The sequence below is a fragment of the Glandiceps talaboti genome, chromosome 14, assembly GCF_964340395.1.
Source record: "Glandiceps talaboti chromosome 14, keGlaTala1.1, whole genome shotgun sequence".
Taxonomy (NCBI): domain Eukaryota; kingdom Metazoa; phylum Hemichordata; class Enteropneusta; family Spengelidae; genus Glandiceps; species Glandiceps talaboti.
In genome coordinates this window covers 8,598,072-8,613,142 of record NC_135562.1, presented here as the reverse complement: position 1 = coordinate 8,613,142, position 15,071 = coordinate 8,598,072, and the positions used below count along the sequence as shown (strand labels likewise).

The following is a 15,071-nucleotide window of genomic DNA, read 5'->3' as shown; positions in this document are numbered from 1 at the left end:
TAATCAAAGTGGCATTGCCATCGCTAACAATGTTTTCAAGTTATCCAATTTGAACTTTAGTGTGCAACTTTTTGAAACACGTACGTGATTGTCACTGATCAGTGTGCTAGATGAATTTTCATTTATATAAACCATTACTTCTATGAAACATTTTTCTTCAGTGTGAACTTGTCAAAATAATCCACCAGATAACATGTCAAGCATTTCTAGAACTCAGAACCCCTTTGGGATTTACTGTTTAAAAGTAATTAAAAGTAATAATGTAAACATTGGAATGTCTTCAAAGGTCATGCATGTCATGGGTCATGAAACGGCTATGGAGTCGGTCATTTCCCTGATAATACAACTGATTTAAAGCTAAAAACTGGTCAAGAAATTTGGAATGCAGTATGACTTTTACCAATTTTAAGCATAATTTTGAAAATGATGGAAATATTCTGAGCTATTATTGCATTGCAGCAAAATGTACCGCGTGACAGTATTAATTTTGAGCCCTGTCCCTCATCAAACCTCAATGGCTTCTGCCATGATGAAAGACACATGCTGCTCTGACGTAACAAAGGGGTTGGGTGGGTGGGTGGGTGAGAGGGGGGGGTTAGACGGCGGTGTTCTGCCAAGGTTTCCAACAAGTGGGGACACAGGCCCCTTGGTTCCAAAAAGTGGTGTCATTTGACAGGGAGTGGGGTCAATTATTATTGTTTATGAAATATTCATATAAATTATCTCAGACCACTATAGAGATACTGTGGTCTGAGATATTCCATTACGTATAGACCATTACCTAACAACATAAAAAAATTCCATTCATAATAACAGTTCCCAGTAAGCTATTTTTTGAAAATAGTGTACTACACATTACACCTTAGAAAAAGAAGGCAATTAAGATTATGTAACTTTAAGTTATATATATATATATATATATATATATACATGTATGTGTATATATATATATATATATATATATATATATATATATATATATATATATATATATATATATATATATATATATATATATATATATATATATATATATATATATATAGGAAGTCAGCGGTAAGATTTGTCCGTAGTACAGTGCTCGATACGTCTGCACGCAGAGCGGAGTATATGTTGAGGGTAGAAGAAAATCAAGTCAGGTTTTTCGTCTCTACAAGCCTGTTTCGTGAGTAAATCACTCGTCAGGAGATGTTGATGTACATCAACATCTCCTGACGAGTGATTTACTCACGAAACAGGCTTGTAGAGACGAAAAACCCGACTTGATTTTCTTCTACCCTCAATATATATATATATATATATATATATATATATATATATATATATATATATATATATATATATATGATATATTGTTTAGAAAGATTGGACAGCCAGGTAGTCACAATTTTTAATCTGAATATCAATGAATAGCAGTGCTAAAATTTATAATTCCCTTTTTTCAGACAAGGACAATGACCAACTTCAAAATAAGTCACAGTGAACATATGATTGAATAAAAACTTTGAGAAATCCTAAACTTGTAACCACTTGTTTCATTTTTAAAATTGTTAGTACACTGCTGTGTTTATCATTCCCTCTTCAAATTCATGACATTTTGAAGAAAAAAAATCCCTGACTTTAAAAAGTACCAAATGTGAACGAAAAACTTACAAATAATAGTCAAACAAACTTTAAAATAATTTATTTTTTATTAATTAACCGTTACTGGCTGTGTATCATGATTTGGTCCTGCTATATCAAATGACAGCATAGTTACGTACCGTAAACTTGCAATGATACGGAAAGCTGACATTAGGTGTCCTTGAAACTCAGAACTTGAATCTTTAACTAAAACTATCAACAAAGTCAAAGTTGGGATGCTCTGTAAATATTACATTAATTTTTTTCTGATTTGCACAACAAGTTCGTTCTTCATGTCTGACCGGGCGCACATGCATCGGCCGTCTATAGTGGCCATGCCAGTGATTACGCATTGATTCAGTGCCCAACACATGTGTCACTAGCACTGTCAACATCATGCAACACGATCCCCTAACACAGCTTTTTCGGAATCAAAATACACATGTACTCATTTAATTTAACCCATCAACAAATGAAAATCACAACCTGTCCCATAAATTTGGTTCACGAAGGCTTCTGAGCTGTGGCATGGCAGATAGATGTTCCGGTAGCAAGTTCAGTGTTTCGCGCACGTCAGTGATTAGGTCAGAGGTCACGACAGTGACAGTAGACAAAACATGTGACGAGAGACGTCCATTTCGACGTCTCATCTAATCCCTCTAATGTTTTAATTTGTAGATTAAGTTTATCAAAGTTGATCTTTTTGTGGCATTTTTTATGTTAACAATAGAACTGCGCGTTGTCACTGTATCTTATATGATGTCAACAAAACTTTCCCTTACGCAGTCAGTATACTTCTTGTGGGATTCACGTCGAGTCAGAGCCTGGCCTGGTCCGGCCGTGGACTTAGATAATTTTGATGTCTGCCGTAAAATGAATGCGCCAAAGCGACGCAAGGTGGGAAAATTGTTGCTTCATTTGTAATTTTAGGGGGCCAATGTCGCAAGGTCGTGGCCTCGGCAGAACTGGCCTAAGACGCCATGGGGAACCTTACAATTTTGCTGTGCTCAGGGGTCGGTCGGAAATAAAAAAACTTTTTTTTTCTGATGTCGGAGCTGCAAATTAGGGTCGGTCGGGAGATGAGAAACAGAAAAATAAAAAGGGCCGCCCTAAGCAATATGCCTTGCAGGCTGTTACGAAAAAAATGAAACTTTCTCTGCTTCAAAGTAACAATTATTATGATATGTACAGCATCTCTACCATTGCACTTCATGCTCCAACCCAGCTTTATTGTTATGCTAGTACATTCTCTAATGCTTACACTCATTCAAGAAAAACCAACAACGATATTACGTAGCTTACTGCTTGTAAATTGAAATGGCAATATTCTGCTCAGTTGCTCTACCATTGCTGTACATACCCACCAACATTTACACCTTGTATGACTTCTTGTCACCATGCCTTTATACCAATAACTAATAATATTGCTCCCTCTATCCTGTAATCCCGTTGTGTGTATGTGTGCAGGGGAGAGAGTCCCCGTCTATGCCTCTGCCGTCAGAGAGTGCATTTGTGAATGCCAATACAGGAGAGACAGAGATCCCTAGTCCACTAGGTTATAAACCATCCTCAGCCCGACAACGAAGACGTGCTTTGGACTCGCCACCAACAACAAAGGTAGGACTTACTTAGAATAGAGTCATGGTCCATAAAAAGTAACTTTGTGGTCAGTTCTTCCTCCAATTGTCTCATGTAGAATCTAATGTTGTAATATTGGGTGATGTGAGACCATAGCAAATAGTTGACTTTCCAGTTCACTGCTTAAGTAGATTTACATGTAATTTGATGCTCAAAGTATTCTACTTATCGAAGCATACTTAACCATAATTTACAATTCACTGAACTCAAACTTGGTTTTAGGATACAACTTATAAAGGACCCACTCAGTCATTCTTATATGTATGAAAATGCCAAGGATATCTCTACTATGCAATCAACTAATGACACCAGTTGTTAATCAATATCATGATAACTTGACTACAGTTTGTACATTGCTACATCCTCACTGAGTATGGCACACATATACTGTGAAATAGAATATTTTAACTTGGAATTCATTTTCCCTGTTTTCACTGGTGTGGTTTTCCACTGAAATAAAATTCCTTGAAAATACTTCTTACTATACACACCTTCCCAAATTAGAGAAGGTTAGCTCGTCAACACAGACTATATTTTCAGTGAAAATCAAATCCCTGAAAATAGTATTTGACAAATGATTCTTTTGTATTGAAAGTGGTCATGGTCCAAGTGTGTGTAAAGATGTCATGTCAGGTGTGTGAAACACCAAGGCAACATCATTTCTACTGTAGTAGCTTTATCACTTTTCAATGTGATTGGTTAAAAGAATCCTACTGTGTATGTGGTGTCTCTGCTGTTGTTAGTCTAGAGTTGAATTGTGTCTATCATTGTCAAAAACATCATACTGTATGTATGTCCCACCAAGTCAACACCATTTCTACTGTAATATTCATGATATGCAAATCATTAGGTCAGGATGAAACAGATGCAATGATGAAATTAATTTCTGTAAATGAAAATGATCTCAAAATTCATAAAAAATATAAGTTATGATTTTATGTAAAAATTCACGATTCTTTGTTTAAATTTGACAGCAAGCAGATCCCATGGGTTCTGTAACTAGCTTTGATGTAGATTCTTTGGCAAAGCGAAATAAAGAAAGACTTCAAAAACTAAAACATCTTGAAGGTAGGTGACAGTATTTTGTATTTCTGTCAAAAGCAGAGAATTTAAACATTAGTTGATGTTATCAGTGTGACATGCCAGTGACCCTACAAACCATTGTGGTTCCTTCATGTCTCTTAATTTCACAAACGTGGTGATGTCATCAGTAATTCACATTTGGAACACAGTGTTTTTGTTAAGGGTGAGAAATAGGTAACATCTACCTGAGTTCCCCCTTCATTTTACCACTTTTCCCCACAAAAGATCAGGGTATACTATATGAGAAACTATGCCAGTTGTACCAAATTTCCCCATTTCTGTACCCGGGATTCCTAGCCCTTAGCAAAAACACTGAACATGTTAATTCAAAGCAAGGTTCTTTTTTTACCATTTTTCATTCACAATAAACCATGATCATAATTACTCAGGCAATTGAGGGAATTTAGAAAATCACAAAAATCAAATATCCATACTGAACATGATGTGGGAAGATAATGGCTCATGTCTCATACAATCCGAATATATTTGATCAAAACAGACTTGGATATTCTGTCATTTATGTTACTCCAAATATCAAAATGTAGTCAAATTTTCAGATATGCAAGTTATCGTACAATTTTTTTCAGAAAAACACATTGTAGAATATTTATCAAGGCAATCTGCCCTAATATCATTAACATCTTGTTTGTTTGTTTGTTTGTTGGTGGTTTGATTGTTTACTAAACCACTCACCCTCATCCCTGAACAACAGGCATCCTTCCCTTTGACAGGGGAAGGACTAAACCAACAGTGTACGGATGACAGAAGTATTATCAAGTGTTTGCAGTGATTTCTAAATATGCAGTAAATTTATTCTCTCATCTGTTATAATTCATATCTTTGGCATTGAACATTATATTGGTCAATTAGTCATCTTTGAATATTTAATTGATTGCATCCCACTAGCTTAAAAAAACAAAGCTATGACAATTTTAAGACGGTAACATCAAAAGCAAGAGACAAATATATTTTCCTCAAACAAGGATTTTTTGTAGTCTTTACCCGGTATCATTATTAAACCAATGATAATGGTCCATTCAATGCATGCAAGAAATAATTGTAAATGTTCAGGAGATAAAATAGGTGATAAGATTAGGAGCTTTATTTACTAAAAGTGAAAGGCAAATTTGCATGGTTGTGCACAGTACACATACAAATGTTTGAAGTGAAATTCATGATGTGAGCATTATTAAAACTAAACTGAAAGACAATTTCTGAATCAAGCCATATGATTTGCTAGTTTGAGCATACAAAATTAACTGTTGAATGAAGATTTTTGTCAGCTGTCATTATGCCCATCAGGTATTAGTTCATACCATTCATAAACAGTTCAGTAAATTTCATATTTATCAATGTAATGTCATAGAAATTACTAACAATATCATTTCTCCTACTAGCTCATTTCTATTCTCTCTGTGTGTGGACACTCTCTCCTAGTTGCTTTTGTTTGTTTTTATTTATTTTTCAGCTGATGGGGACTCCCTCGCTGATCCAGATGAGGTGTTGAAAAGATTTATGACAAAGTCTAGCCACGACAGGTAAATATATAATTATATATTTTTGACCATTTCATAAATACAATTATTATCTCAATTTTATGAATTCTAGTTCATATGTTTAGCACTCCCTAAGGTATATCATCCAGAAAATTGGCATTTTCACCTGTGAAAGTTTTCATATGAAAAGCATGTTGTATCATTTTCTTACAAAACACATACTCATTATCATTATGGGAAATATCTAGGGAAGCGAGTTGATTATACCAAGGTAAAGTCCATAAAAAAGTAATGCCAAAACATCTCACCCTATCCCACTCCACTCAAAATCCCTCATCCTGTGATACCCTACTCCGTCCAATCCCACCCTCTCCAATCTTATTCCATACATTTAACAGTGTAAACAATAGACAATAGTAGATTGAAAGACACCCACAATTGATAGATACATGCAAACTACCATACTCCATGACTACTGGTAAGGCAGAAAAAAAAATAATTGTGTGTTTCCAATACATGGCCTCAGAAAATAGAGTAGGTACATGTAGATTGGGATTTTAATTTGATATCATTTTTTTTTTTATTCTTACATTTTTAATTGTTTTTCTTTTTGTTTCAACCCAAAAACAATACCCCTTCTGTGATAGTTTGATAAAATGTGTACAGGCATCATTGGGGAAAGAAAACAGACATAAATGAAGGTCAAGAAGCCATAGAATTTCCTAACATTTTGTTTTAAATGCTTCAAATATGTTTAGGCTTAAAACTATGTTCGGCCAGGTTATCGGAGACACACATTTTTTTTTGTATTTTGGCTCATTAAGGTTAAGGTCAAAGTGCACCCTTATGTATACTTATTGTAGTTAATCACTAATATGCATGATTTTCCTCTTTTTTTCACTTTCACCCTTGCATATCCATGGATTTATTGAATGTAATCAATCTGTTCTCATTTAGTTTGTCTTTAAAATTATCTTAAACACAATAACTGTACTGCTGCTGTGAGTTATGTGAACACTTTCTTCTTAGTGCAAAATTGTATCCACATAAATCACTTCTAGAAATTCACAATTCTTTTTACAATTTGCCTTGTACTTTCTGTTTGTAGGAAATAGTACTTCTCATCAAATCGCAACACTAACTTTCCTTCTTTTTTCCATTCTTAGTAGATATAACTTTGTAGTAACGTTTGCAGTGCTTTCTCTCTGAATTATGGCTTGAAATATTGTATTTTGTACTCGCTAGTCTACAATGCAAACCAAGTACTGATTGGTTTGTATGCTGTCTTTGTTTTAGAATGTGACTGTGTCAACCAATCAAATGCAGCCTTATTATCTGCTTGTGGCAATTCTTCTAATGCTTTGAATATCTCTCGATAAATATCACTGTGTGGTAGTGATCCTAGAGTAACCAAAGCAAACATTAAACAATTCATGATAACTTGGTTGTAGACACTTGAGCAAGTTGAACGAAAAATCAAGATTTCCTAAGTTTTGCTGATTTTTTGGAGCCAAACCAATAAAAATACAGTATTACTGAGTTTATCCATAAAACTCCTGCTATCATACCAATTCAAACCAATCATTTGATTTGAATATAGTCAACTATGAGGCCCTCTGCTCTGGAGGACACCGATAGTAATACAAAAATTCAGATGTAATTTTTCATTCATTTGACCAGTACTAAGTTTGGTGTTTGACAAAAAAAGAAACCCTCATTGGAACTTTGCATTCACTCCCAAATGTTACAATGACTATGTCACTGGATAAAAAATCTTCAACTTTTATATGACTTATACAATTACTTCTTAGAACCAACTGGAAAAATTAATCTTGGCTCATGTCTCACCATTTTGATTTATTTCTTATCCTCAGGACTTAATCTATAACATTTTTCAAATTTAAAAAAAGAAGATTCCATTTAACTTTATGATATAATTTATACCACAGACCACCTTCTGCTACTAGCCAGGATGCTTGGCTACGTCCCAGTATGGTAGATGCCTAAAACCACACCATCCAATGATACCAACCTAAAGCTAATATGAAGCCAACCACATCCCCGGTGACTGTCTCAGTATCTGGATGGTGTTCACCAGGATCTGAGGGAAGAATTACCAGTATTTATCATTTACCAGTGTTGAGAACCAAAGACTTAGCCACTATAATTATTCTGGTATATATATATGCTGTTTCGTCTAGACTTATGTACCTTGAGATTTGATATAGAGATGAAGATATTCAAGAAAAAACAAGAAATATTAGATGATAGACTGATACAATGTTGACATGTTTGGTTGTCAACATGTAATGTAAATATATCATGGCTGCAATTTTAAGAGAGGATGAATGAAGAAAGATGTTTGAAGTTGATCAAGTTATGTTAGGAGATTAGTTTGGGAACAAGGTGAAGAGAGAAGATAGTTCAAAAACACCCTGACTGCTGTAACAGAGATGGATGTTAGGAAGGGATTTGCTACATATATCTTAAAAAATATTCTGAAACAATGAAAGGAGCAAGCAATGAGTCACAGATACCTTGTGTGGACTTCTTATCACCAAGCATGTGATGGTTTAAGATGATGTGTTCAGATATAAATTTTCAAACACAACAGTGCCTCTTAATTTTTGATGAAGACGAGGTACAACTTTGCATGTGGCAATGATAATGAGAGTTGAAATAGGAAAGTAGTGCAGGACAATTTGCCTGCTTCTGCTGTGGTTATCTTTGGTGTGACACTGACAGGACTGGCAGCACCATGGACTTGAACTTGTATGTCAAGACAAGTTTGGATGAGATCAGAGACCTGTTACTCCTGATATTATACTCTATGAACAATGTTTGATTATTAAATTAATTTGTCATAGAGATCATACCATGTGGAGTCCTTAAACCAGAAGCTTCGCCCAGAAAACCTGTCTAACAACACCACATCCAATCCAAGACAGATTGTGACTAGTATCATGATATTTGTCAGAAAGACTAGTTAGAAGGATGGAGGTATAAGTCTCCCCATATACCGCCAAGCTAGAGGGATGGTGACTCGTGAATTACCAAAGACAGTTTATTCTGCATATATAGAGAAACCATTGTTTGGTCTTTCTATAAAAACTCACTTTTTATGCCATGTACTTCAAACTAACTACTTATGGTATGCTACACTCTATTTTCAGTTTGCATCTCCACCAGTGTACACTCTATTTACAGTTTGCATTTAGACATATTATTCATAACGTGAATGCTCTAACCCCAAGGTTGTAATTAAACCTTAGAAGATCTTATTATCTTGGTTATCAGTTTTGTACACTTTTTTAAGGAGTCATTTTTTTTTTTTTTTTGGAAAGCAAATTATCCACCAAACTTGAGCTTAAAATCGATACATATGCCATGGTACTTGAAGTAATCATCCACCTTGAAAAATACTTATGTGGTCATCCCAACAGAAATGTATATTTTACATCAGCTAGAAATCTAGAAATTACCTTTTACTGACAGTTGCAATTAATGTAAATATTAGAATTTTCTCCCACTGTCCACTTTGTTACCAATGGTGACCTAAAATATTGAAAGATTTTTTTTGTACATAATTGTTTAATCTAAAATATTTTTGTTAGCAAACTCATAAAATGTTTATGTCCCTTATGGAGATGAAAGTACAATTTAATGAAAGTTTTGTAAGAAACTTTCAAAGAAATCTTTTAGGGACAACAAAACTTAATGAAAAGACTATAAGCTTGCATATGAATTTTTTCCAATCTTGTATGGTACTTGTCACAGGCTGCAAGAAAACTCATAATTTATTTGTTTTTTTATATACTATTAATTACACTTTGAAGTTTTAGATTTACACATCAATAGCAGGCAAAGAAGAGAAACACAGTTAAACATGGGTCTTCTAGAGAGCTTCTGTGCCTTGCCTTGCCAGGTACATATGGATGTCAAAGGCATTCTTGGATCCTTACATACATTTATCAGATCAGTAAAGCAGTTTTAGTTCTTGTAACACGGCCAATTGTTCTTATTACTTACGAGTAATGTTTCCCTTGTTCAGTCGGACAGGAGATGTCAAATGGTCTCAATCATTATATAACAAGTGTAAATAAGTAAGCCTTAAGAAATTCACTGCTACTGTATAGAAAATATTATCGTATTTATTGTTACAAAACTCTGTTGTGTGTAAAGTTTTGTATTTGATATACCAGATACATTGGATGGACTGTAAGATATGCCATGTAGTTCAAGGGGTTGACCGCTGTGTGAGGACACCCATCATGGCATACCTTACAGACTGCAGATGGATCTGACTCCTTGTCTTTGATTAACATTTCTTATATCAATTGCCCTCCTTTCATCAAACCACCCCTAATACGTTCATTGTTTGGTTTAACCCAAGCATGGTATATTGTATGGAGTAACCCATTATTAGTGATGTGGGTAGGACAAGCTTAATGTAGTTTGTTTCTTCTGTTGTACCTGATTGAATGTCTTTGTTCAATTATCCAGTCATTCTCTACTCGTATTTTGTGAAGACTACTTTAATATACAGTTTTTATTGTAAATAAGCCTGGAGATAGTTCTAATAAAAATTAACTTTGCACAATTATAATGCAATGAATAAATTTGAGGCAATTATTTATATTATTCTCTCTCTCTCTCTCTCTCTCTCTCTCTCTCTCTCTCTCTCTCTCTCTCTCTCTCTCTCTCTCTCTCTCTCTCTCTCTCTCTCTCTCGTGTATGCAAATATACCTAGCAACAACACCACGCCCATAGCTTCAGCCAAATGATCACATGTATTGCAAAGATAACATCGGGGATTCACAGACTAGTGAACAAACATTCAAAATGTGTGTGCAAATTTACGTCTAGCAACAATGAACATGATCATGCCCATAGTAACAGCCAAATGATCGCACATAGTGCAAAGATAACAACAGGACTGGATTGTCATTCAACAAATGAACACCTATACCAAGCATGGATCAGCATGTGGATACATATTTTTAAAAACTGTGTTGTGCTACAACGCTATTGGCGCTATTTAAGTCGTCCACACGTACAGACACCGTTCCATGCCTACAGCACCACTGAACCTTGTCAGTTGAATTGTACTAAAAATAGTGTCCGATAACCCAACTGACCTTAAACTGTTTTTACATGCAAAAAGTCAAAATGATAACAATTCCGTACTAAAAATAGTGCCCGGTAACCCAACCGACCCTAAACAGTTTTTACATGCAAAATGTCAAAATGATAACAATTCTATTTCCGCGTACACCTTCATGCATCTGCCTCATCTATGGTCACTTTTTTTTTTTTTTGGCTTTTTAAATGAATTAAAATTCCGACCTACCTACCCTATTTTCTGGTCATTTTAGCGGAAACAAATATGTTGTCTTATTTTGCCCACAGACCAGTTGTCTGGGCATGGATGTATTAGGGGATAAAACACCCATGTGTAAAACTCGTTTTTTTTAAATGTTTACCGTTCTTTTAATGGTAACAGTTATGTTATGCCCTACTGTGCAGTCACTACTTCATCAATGGTGCACGTAGTATGACTTATTTTTGGATACTTGCTCCAACTATTTTTAAGTTCTCATCGTGATGTTGGCAAACTCCGGGCTGTACTCGTGCCGTTCATCTTCAGACTTTTGAGACTTCCCTTATACTTCCATATTCAGGCATATGGTTTCTGACTTTGCTTGCTGGACTGGTTTTGCTTGAACTACACAATGTCAGCCCATTCAACCCCGGGCAATAAATAGACATACACATACAACTCAGTGTGTGGCTACGCTGTCGTGTTTTATTCACAGTCCATAAACCAGAATACAAACTCAAGAAGGTTTACACAGATACATCCCCAAATGCAACAAAACCTATAGGAACCTCGCTCCAAAAATCAGTGATTAAATACCTTTCTTATAAAAAAAAAAAAAGGAAAAAATACTCTGGAAAAGCGGTTGATTACCTACAAGTACCACAAAAAAGTGCCTTAAATGGTATTTAAAATGACAGGAGTAAAGCCTAGTAATGCAAATACAAATGCAATTTTTATTTCAATTATAGAGCCAAACAATTTGGTTGTAGCTGTGAACGTGGCAATGAGTAGACTGACGCACTCCCCAACTTTTCTACCAATTAAAATCAAGTAATATACCATCCCCACGCCCTCCCACTACAACAAAACATTAATTTCTCCCTATACGATGTAACTTGGGAAATTACACCTTCTAAAAAAAACCATTGTTCATTACTGACAAGACTTCAGAAGCAACACAGGCAAGGAGTTGGTTATGACCCGATGCACAAACGTTAGCATTAGCTCAGGTAGAGGACAGCTAATCCTGCAAATGTCAAACACTGGGTCAACTTTTGATAGAAACGCTTATCACCACCGCTTTGTTTATTCAGTGTTACACGACGCTATCGTGCGTGTCAACTAAATACTTATTTGGCCACGTCCTTGCACCTAGCATAAAACTTGTCCAGAGTGTGAGACAAGGTTCCATCTGTGTCCTTAAAGTTACCCACGGTGTTTCCCGGGAGCTGCGCAGTGAAAGTGGTATGTATACTTTGTCTGACAATACCTATAAACAAAGATGAAGGTCAAGTGCGTAATAGGTCAGAGTAAACGTAAACGTAAACAAATGCGAATTTTCGTATTGGTATGATCTTGGAGGAATTATACTGACAGTATAATTCATCCAAGGTATGATCATGAGAGTACACTCTCTCAGTCCACCTCATACATAACATTAAGCCAGTGGTGCATGGTGGGGCTCTTTTGGTAAGCTTATGCACAGCACAGACAGCATGTACTTCAGTTGTCCACTCCTTACTACTACTGCACTATTCCAATATATAAACTGTAGCCATGGATGTCCTGTCTTGAAAGGGGAAAACTAAAGGTTGTGCGTAGCTATATATATAGACTACACTTTCCATACTTTGTGGTAAAATTTCAGGCAAATTGACTATAAGTAGCAGCATAAAGATATTAATATCAAATGATTTTGTTAATGCAGACGTTTCTTGTTAAACTTACATCTGGGAGCACTTTCAGTTCACATCTGATAAAAAAAATACAATCCAGACTTTACATGTCAGACTGACTTCAGAATATTTCATTCTACAGAAATCAACTACAATGGCTAGGTCTCACAAACCCAGGACAAGTTATCTTCATACTGCCTCATTTGTTCCATATACTGGTATGACATTATGTGACGTTTTGGATCAAGCAGCAGAGAATTTTCAAAACAAAGAAGCTTTCGTATTTGCCTCTGAGTTAGGAACGAAACGGGTCACCTTCGAAGAGCTTCGACGTGACGTCATCAAGATGGCGGCTGGTCTTCTGCACTTGGGTCTCAAACCAGGAGATCGAGTTGGTATTTGGTGTGAAAATCGATACGAATGGATCGTTACCCAATATGCAACTGCGTACATCAAGATGACATGTGTTCGATTCCAGGTTGGATATAACGCTAAGTATATGAAATATCTTATTAATAACACAAGAGTTACAACTATGGTTATTGGTTCAGGCGACCAGGTAACTGTTTTGAGAGAAATATCACCAACCGTAATTGGAGGTTCACCACACACTCTTCCAACCCTTCGTAGACTCATTCATCTTGGGGAGGAAGTGAAGGCTGGTATGTTTCGATTCGGAGATGTTCTGATGTTAGGGAACGAGGATGATTTTCAGCGAGCTACAAAAATTCGGCAACTGGTCCAACAAGATGATGAAATGACAATATTGTTCACTTCGGGAAGCACAGGGATACCGAAAGCAGTTGTCATGTTACATAGGTGTGTCATGGAAAATGTATACACAGTTGGTCGGTTTTACTCATCAGCAAGCTCCGAAGAGGTCTGTTATATGTCTGGTAGTCCATTTTCACATACTGCTGGCCAAATGTCGACCATGATTGGAATTATTTGGGGATTCAAGGTTATTGTACCATCTATTACAGCTAATGAATTTGTAATGGCAGATTTGATCCAGAAAGAGAAAGTCACAGTGGCATTTATGATGTTTCAACACCTCTTTAATTTTATCAGCAGTTCACATATCCAACATTATGATTTCAATTCCCTGAAACTATATGTGTCTGGCAATACAGCTCCCAAAGAAGCTCTCGACAAGGTGAGAGAGCTGATCACACCTCACCTATTCAACATTCTAGGATCAACAGAAACCGGTGGAATAACCCACAATTTCAATCCAGAGAAGTATGACTCTGTAGGTTATCCACTCGATCATCAAGAAGTGAAGATTATTAATCAAAATGGTGAGATAGTGCCCCTAAATACCACGGGTGAGCTGTGTATTAGGTCTCCTTATTTATTCCTGCGATATGAAGGTGACGAAGTGAAAACTAAAGAAGTTATCGATAACAGTGGTTGGTATCACACTGGTGACCTGTGTCTGATGGAGGAAGATGCTTGTCTACACGTGATGGGTCGGCAAAAAGACATAATCATTAAAGGAGGGCAGAATATTTACCCCACGAAGATAGAGAGAATCCTTGTGGGGCATCCGAACGTTAAACTTGCACAGGTTGTGTCAGTCCCAGATAAACGGATGGTGGAAGAAATTTGTGCGTGTGTTTGCCTTGAAGGTGGAACAGATACAACAGCTGAGGACATCATGCAATATGTACGTCCTATCATGGTGGAGTTCCACGTTCCAAAGTACGTGCTGGTCTTTGACAGCTTCCCTTCCGCCCCAACAGGAAAGATCAACCGTACAGAGTTAGCAAAGGACGCCTGTAAAAGACTTCAACTTGATAAGTGAGTCGTGGGAACTAACTTGAAATTCACAGAGAGGATTAAAAACAAATGAAAAACGTCAAAACATCGATATTTGTGACTTGGGGCTCTTTAAACAGTTGTTTCACAGTAGTTTTATGGATGGAGTGTTAGTGATTAGTAGGGGGTTCACCCTGTTTTCGAAATTGGTAGTAATGGTTCACCCTGTTATGAAAATTTTGGATAGGGGTCATTGTGTTTTTGGATTTTGTTGGAAGAAAAAATTTGTGGAATTTGTTCTTGTCCCCTGGAGTGACGCTCAAACATAACTGTAGATATACATATACACTATATTATCTACCATACTAGTTACAGAACATATGTCATGGAAATACTTGGGTATTTCACAATCAATGGCGAACATTCTTCGCATATATTGCACTAGTACTGTGGGGCAAAAGTTGAAAGTTCCGT

The 15,071-nt window shown here is 36.1% G+C and overlaps 2 protein-coding genes across 15 annotated transcripts in view; both read left to right on the top strand.

Annotated features, from left to right (window-relative positions):
* LOC144445499 (centrosome and spindle pole-associated protein 1-like) overlaps positions 1–10,431 on the top strand; it is an 81,401-nt gene extending 70,970 nt beyond the window's left edge. For 10 of the 14 annotated variants that reach the window (XM_078135083.1, XM_078135074.1, XM_078135078.1 and 7 more), the window contains 4 exons: positions 3,091–3,240; positions 4,236–4,329; positions 5,813–5,882; positions 7,790–10,431. In XM_078135083.1, the coding sequence (XP_077991209.1) occupies positions 3,091–3,240; positions 4,236–4,329; positions 5,813–5,882; positions 7,790–7,847 (372 nt within the window). In that variant the 3' untranslated portion in view covers positions 7,848–10,431. The remainder of the gene's footprint in view (positions 1–3,090; positions 3,241–4,235; positions 4,330–5,812; positions 5,883–7,789) is intronic. The other 4 variants (XM_078135081.1, XM_078135079.1, XM_078135071.1 and 1 more) reach the window with 3 other exon arrangements.
* A 2,559-nt stretch (positions 10,432–12,990) lies between these two features.
* Positions 12,991–14,643, top strand: LOC144445208 (medium-chain acyl-CoA ligase ACSF2, mitochondrial-like). Its single transcript, XM_078134750.1, has one exon. It carries the CDS (start codon positions 12,991–12,993, stop codon positions 14,641–14,643), a length of 1,653 nt encoding a protein of 550 aa, XP_077990876.1.
* The last annotated feature ends 428 nt before the right edge of the window (positions 14,644–15,071 follow it).

What these genes read in the sequence shown, in the direction of transcription:
- LOC144445208 (XM_078134750.1), top strand. Translation starts at nt 12,991, where the DNA reads ATGGCTAGGTCTCACAAACCCAGGACAAGTTATCTTCATACTGCCTCA.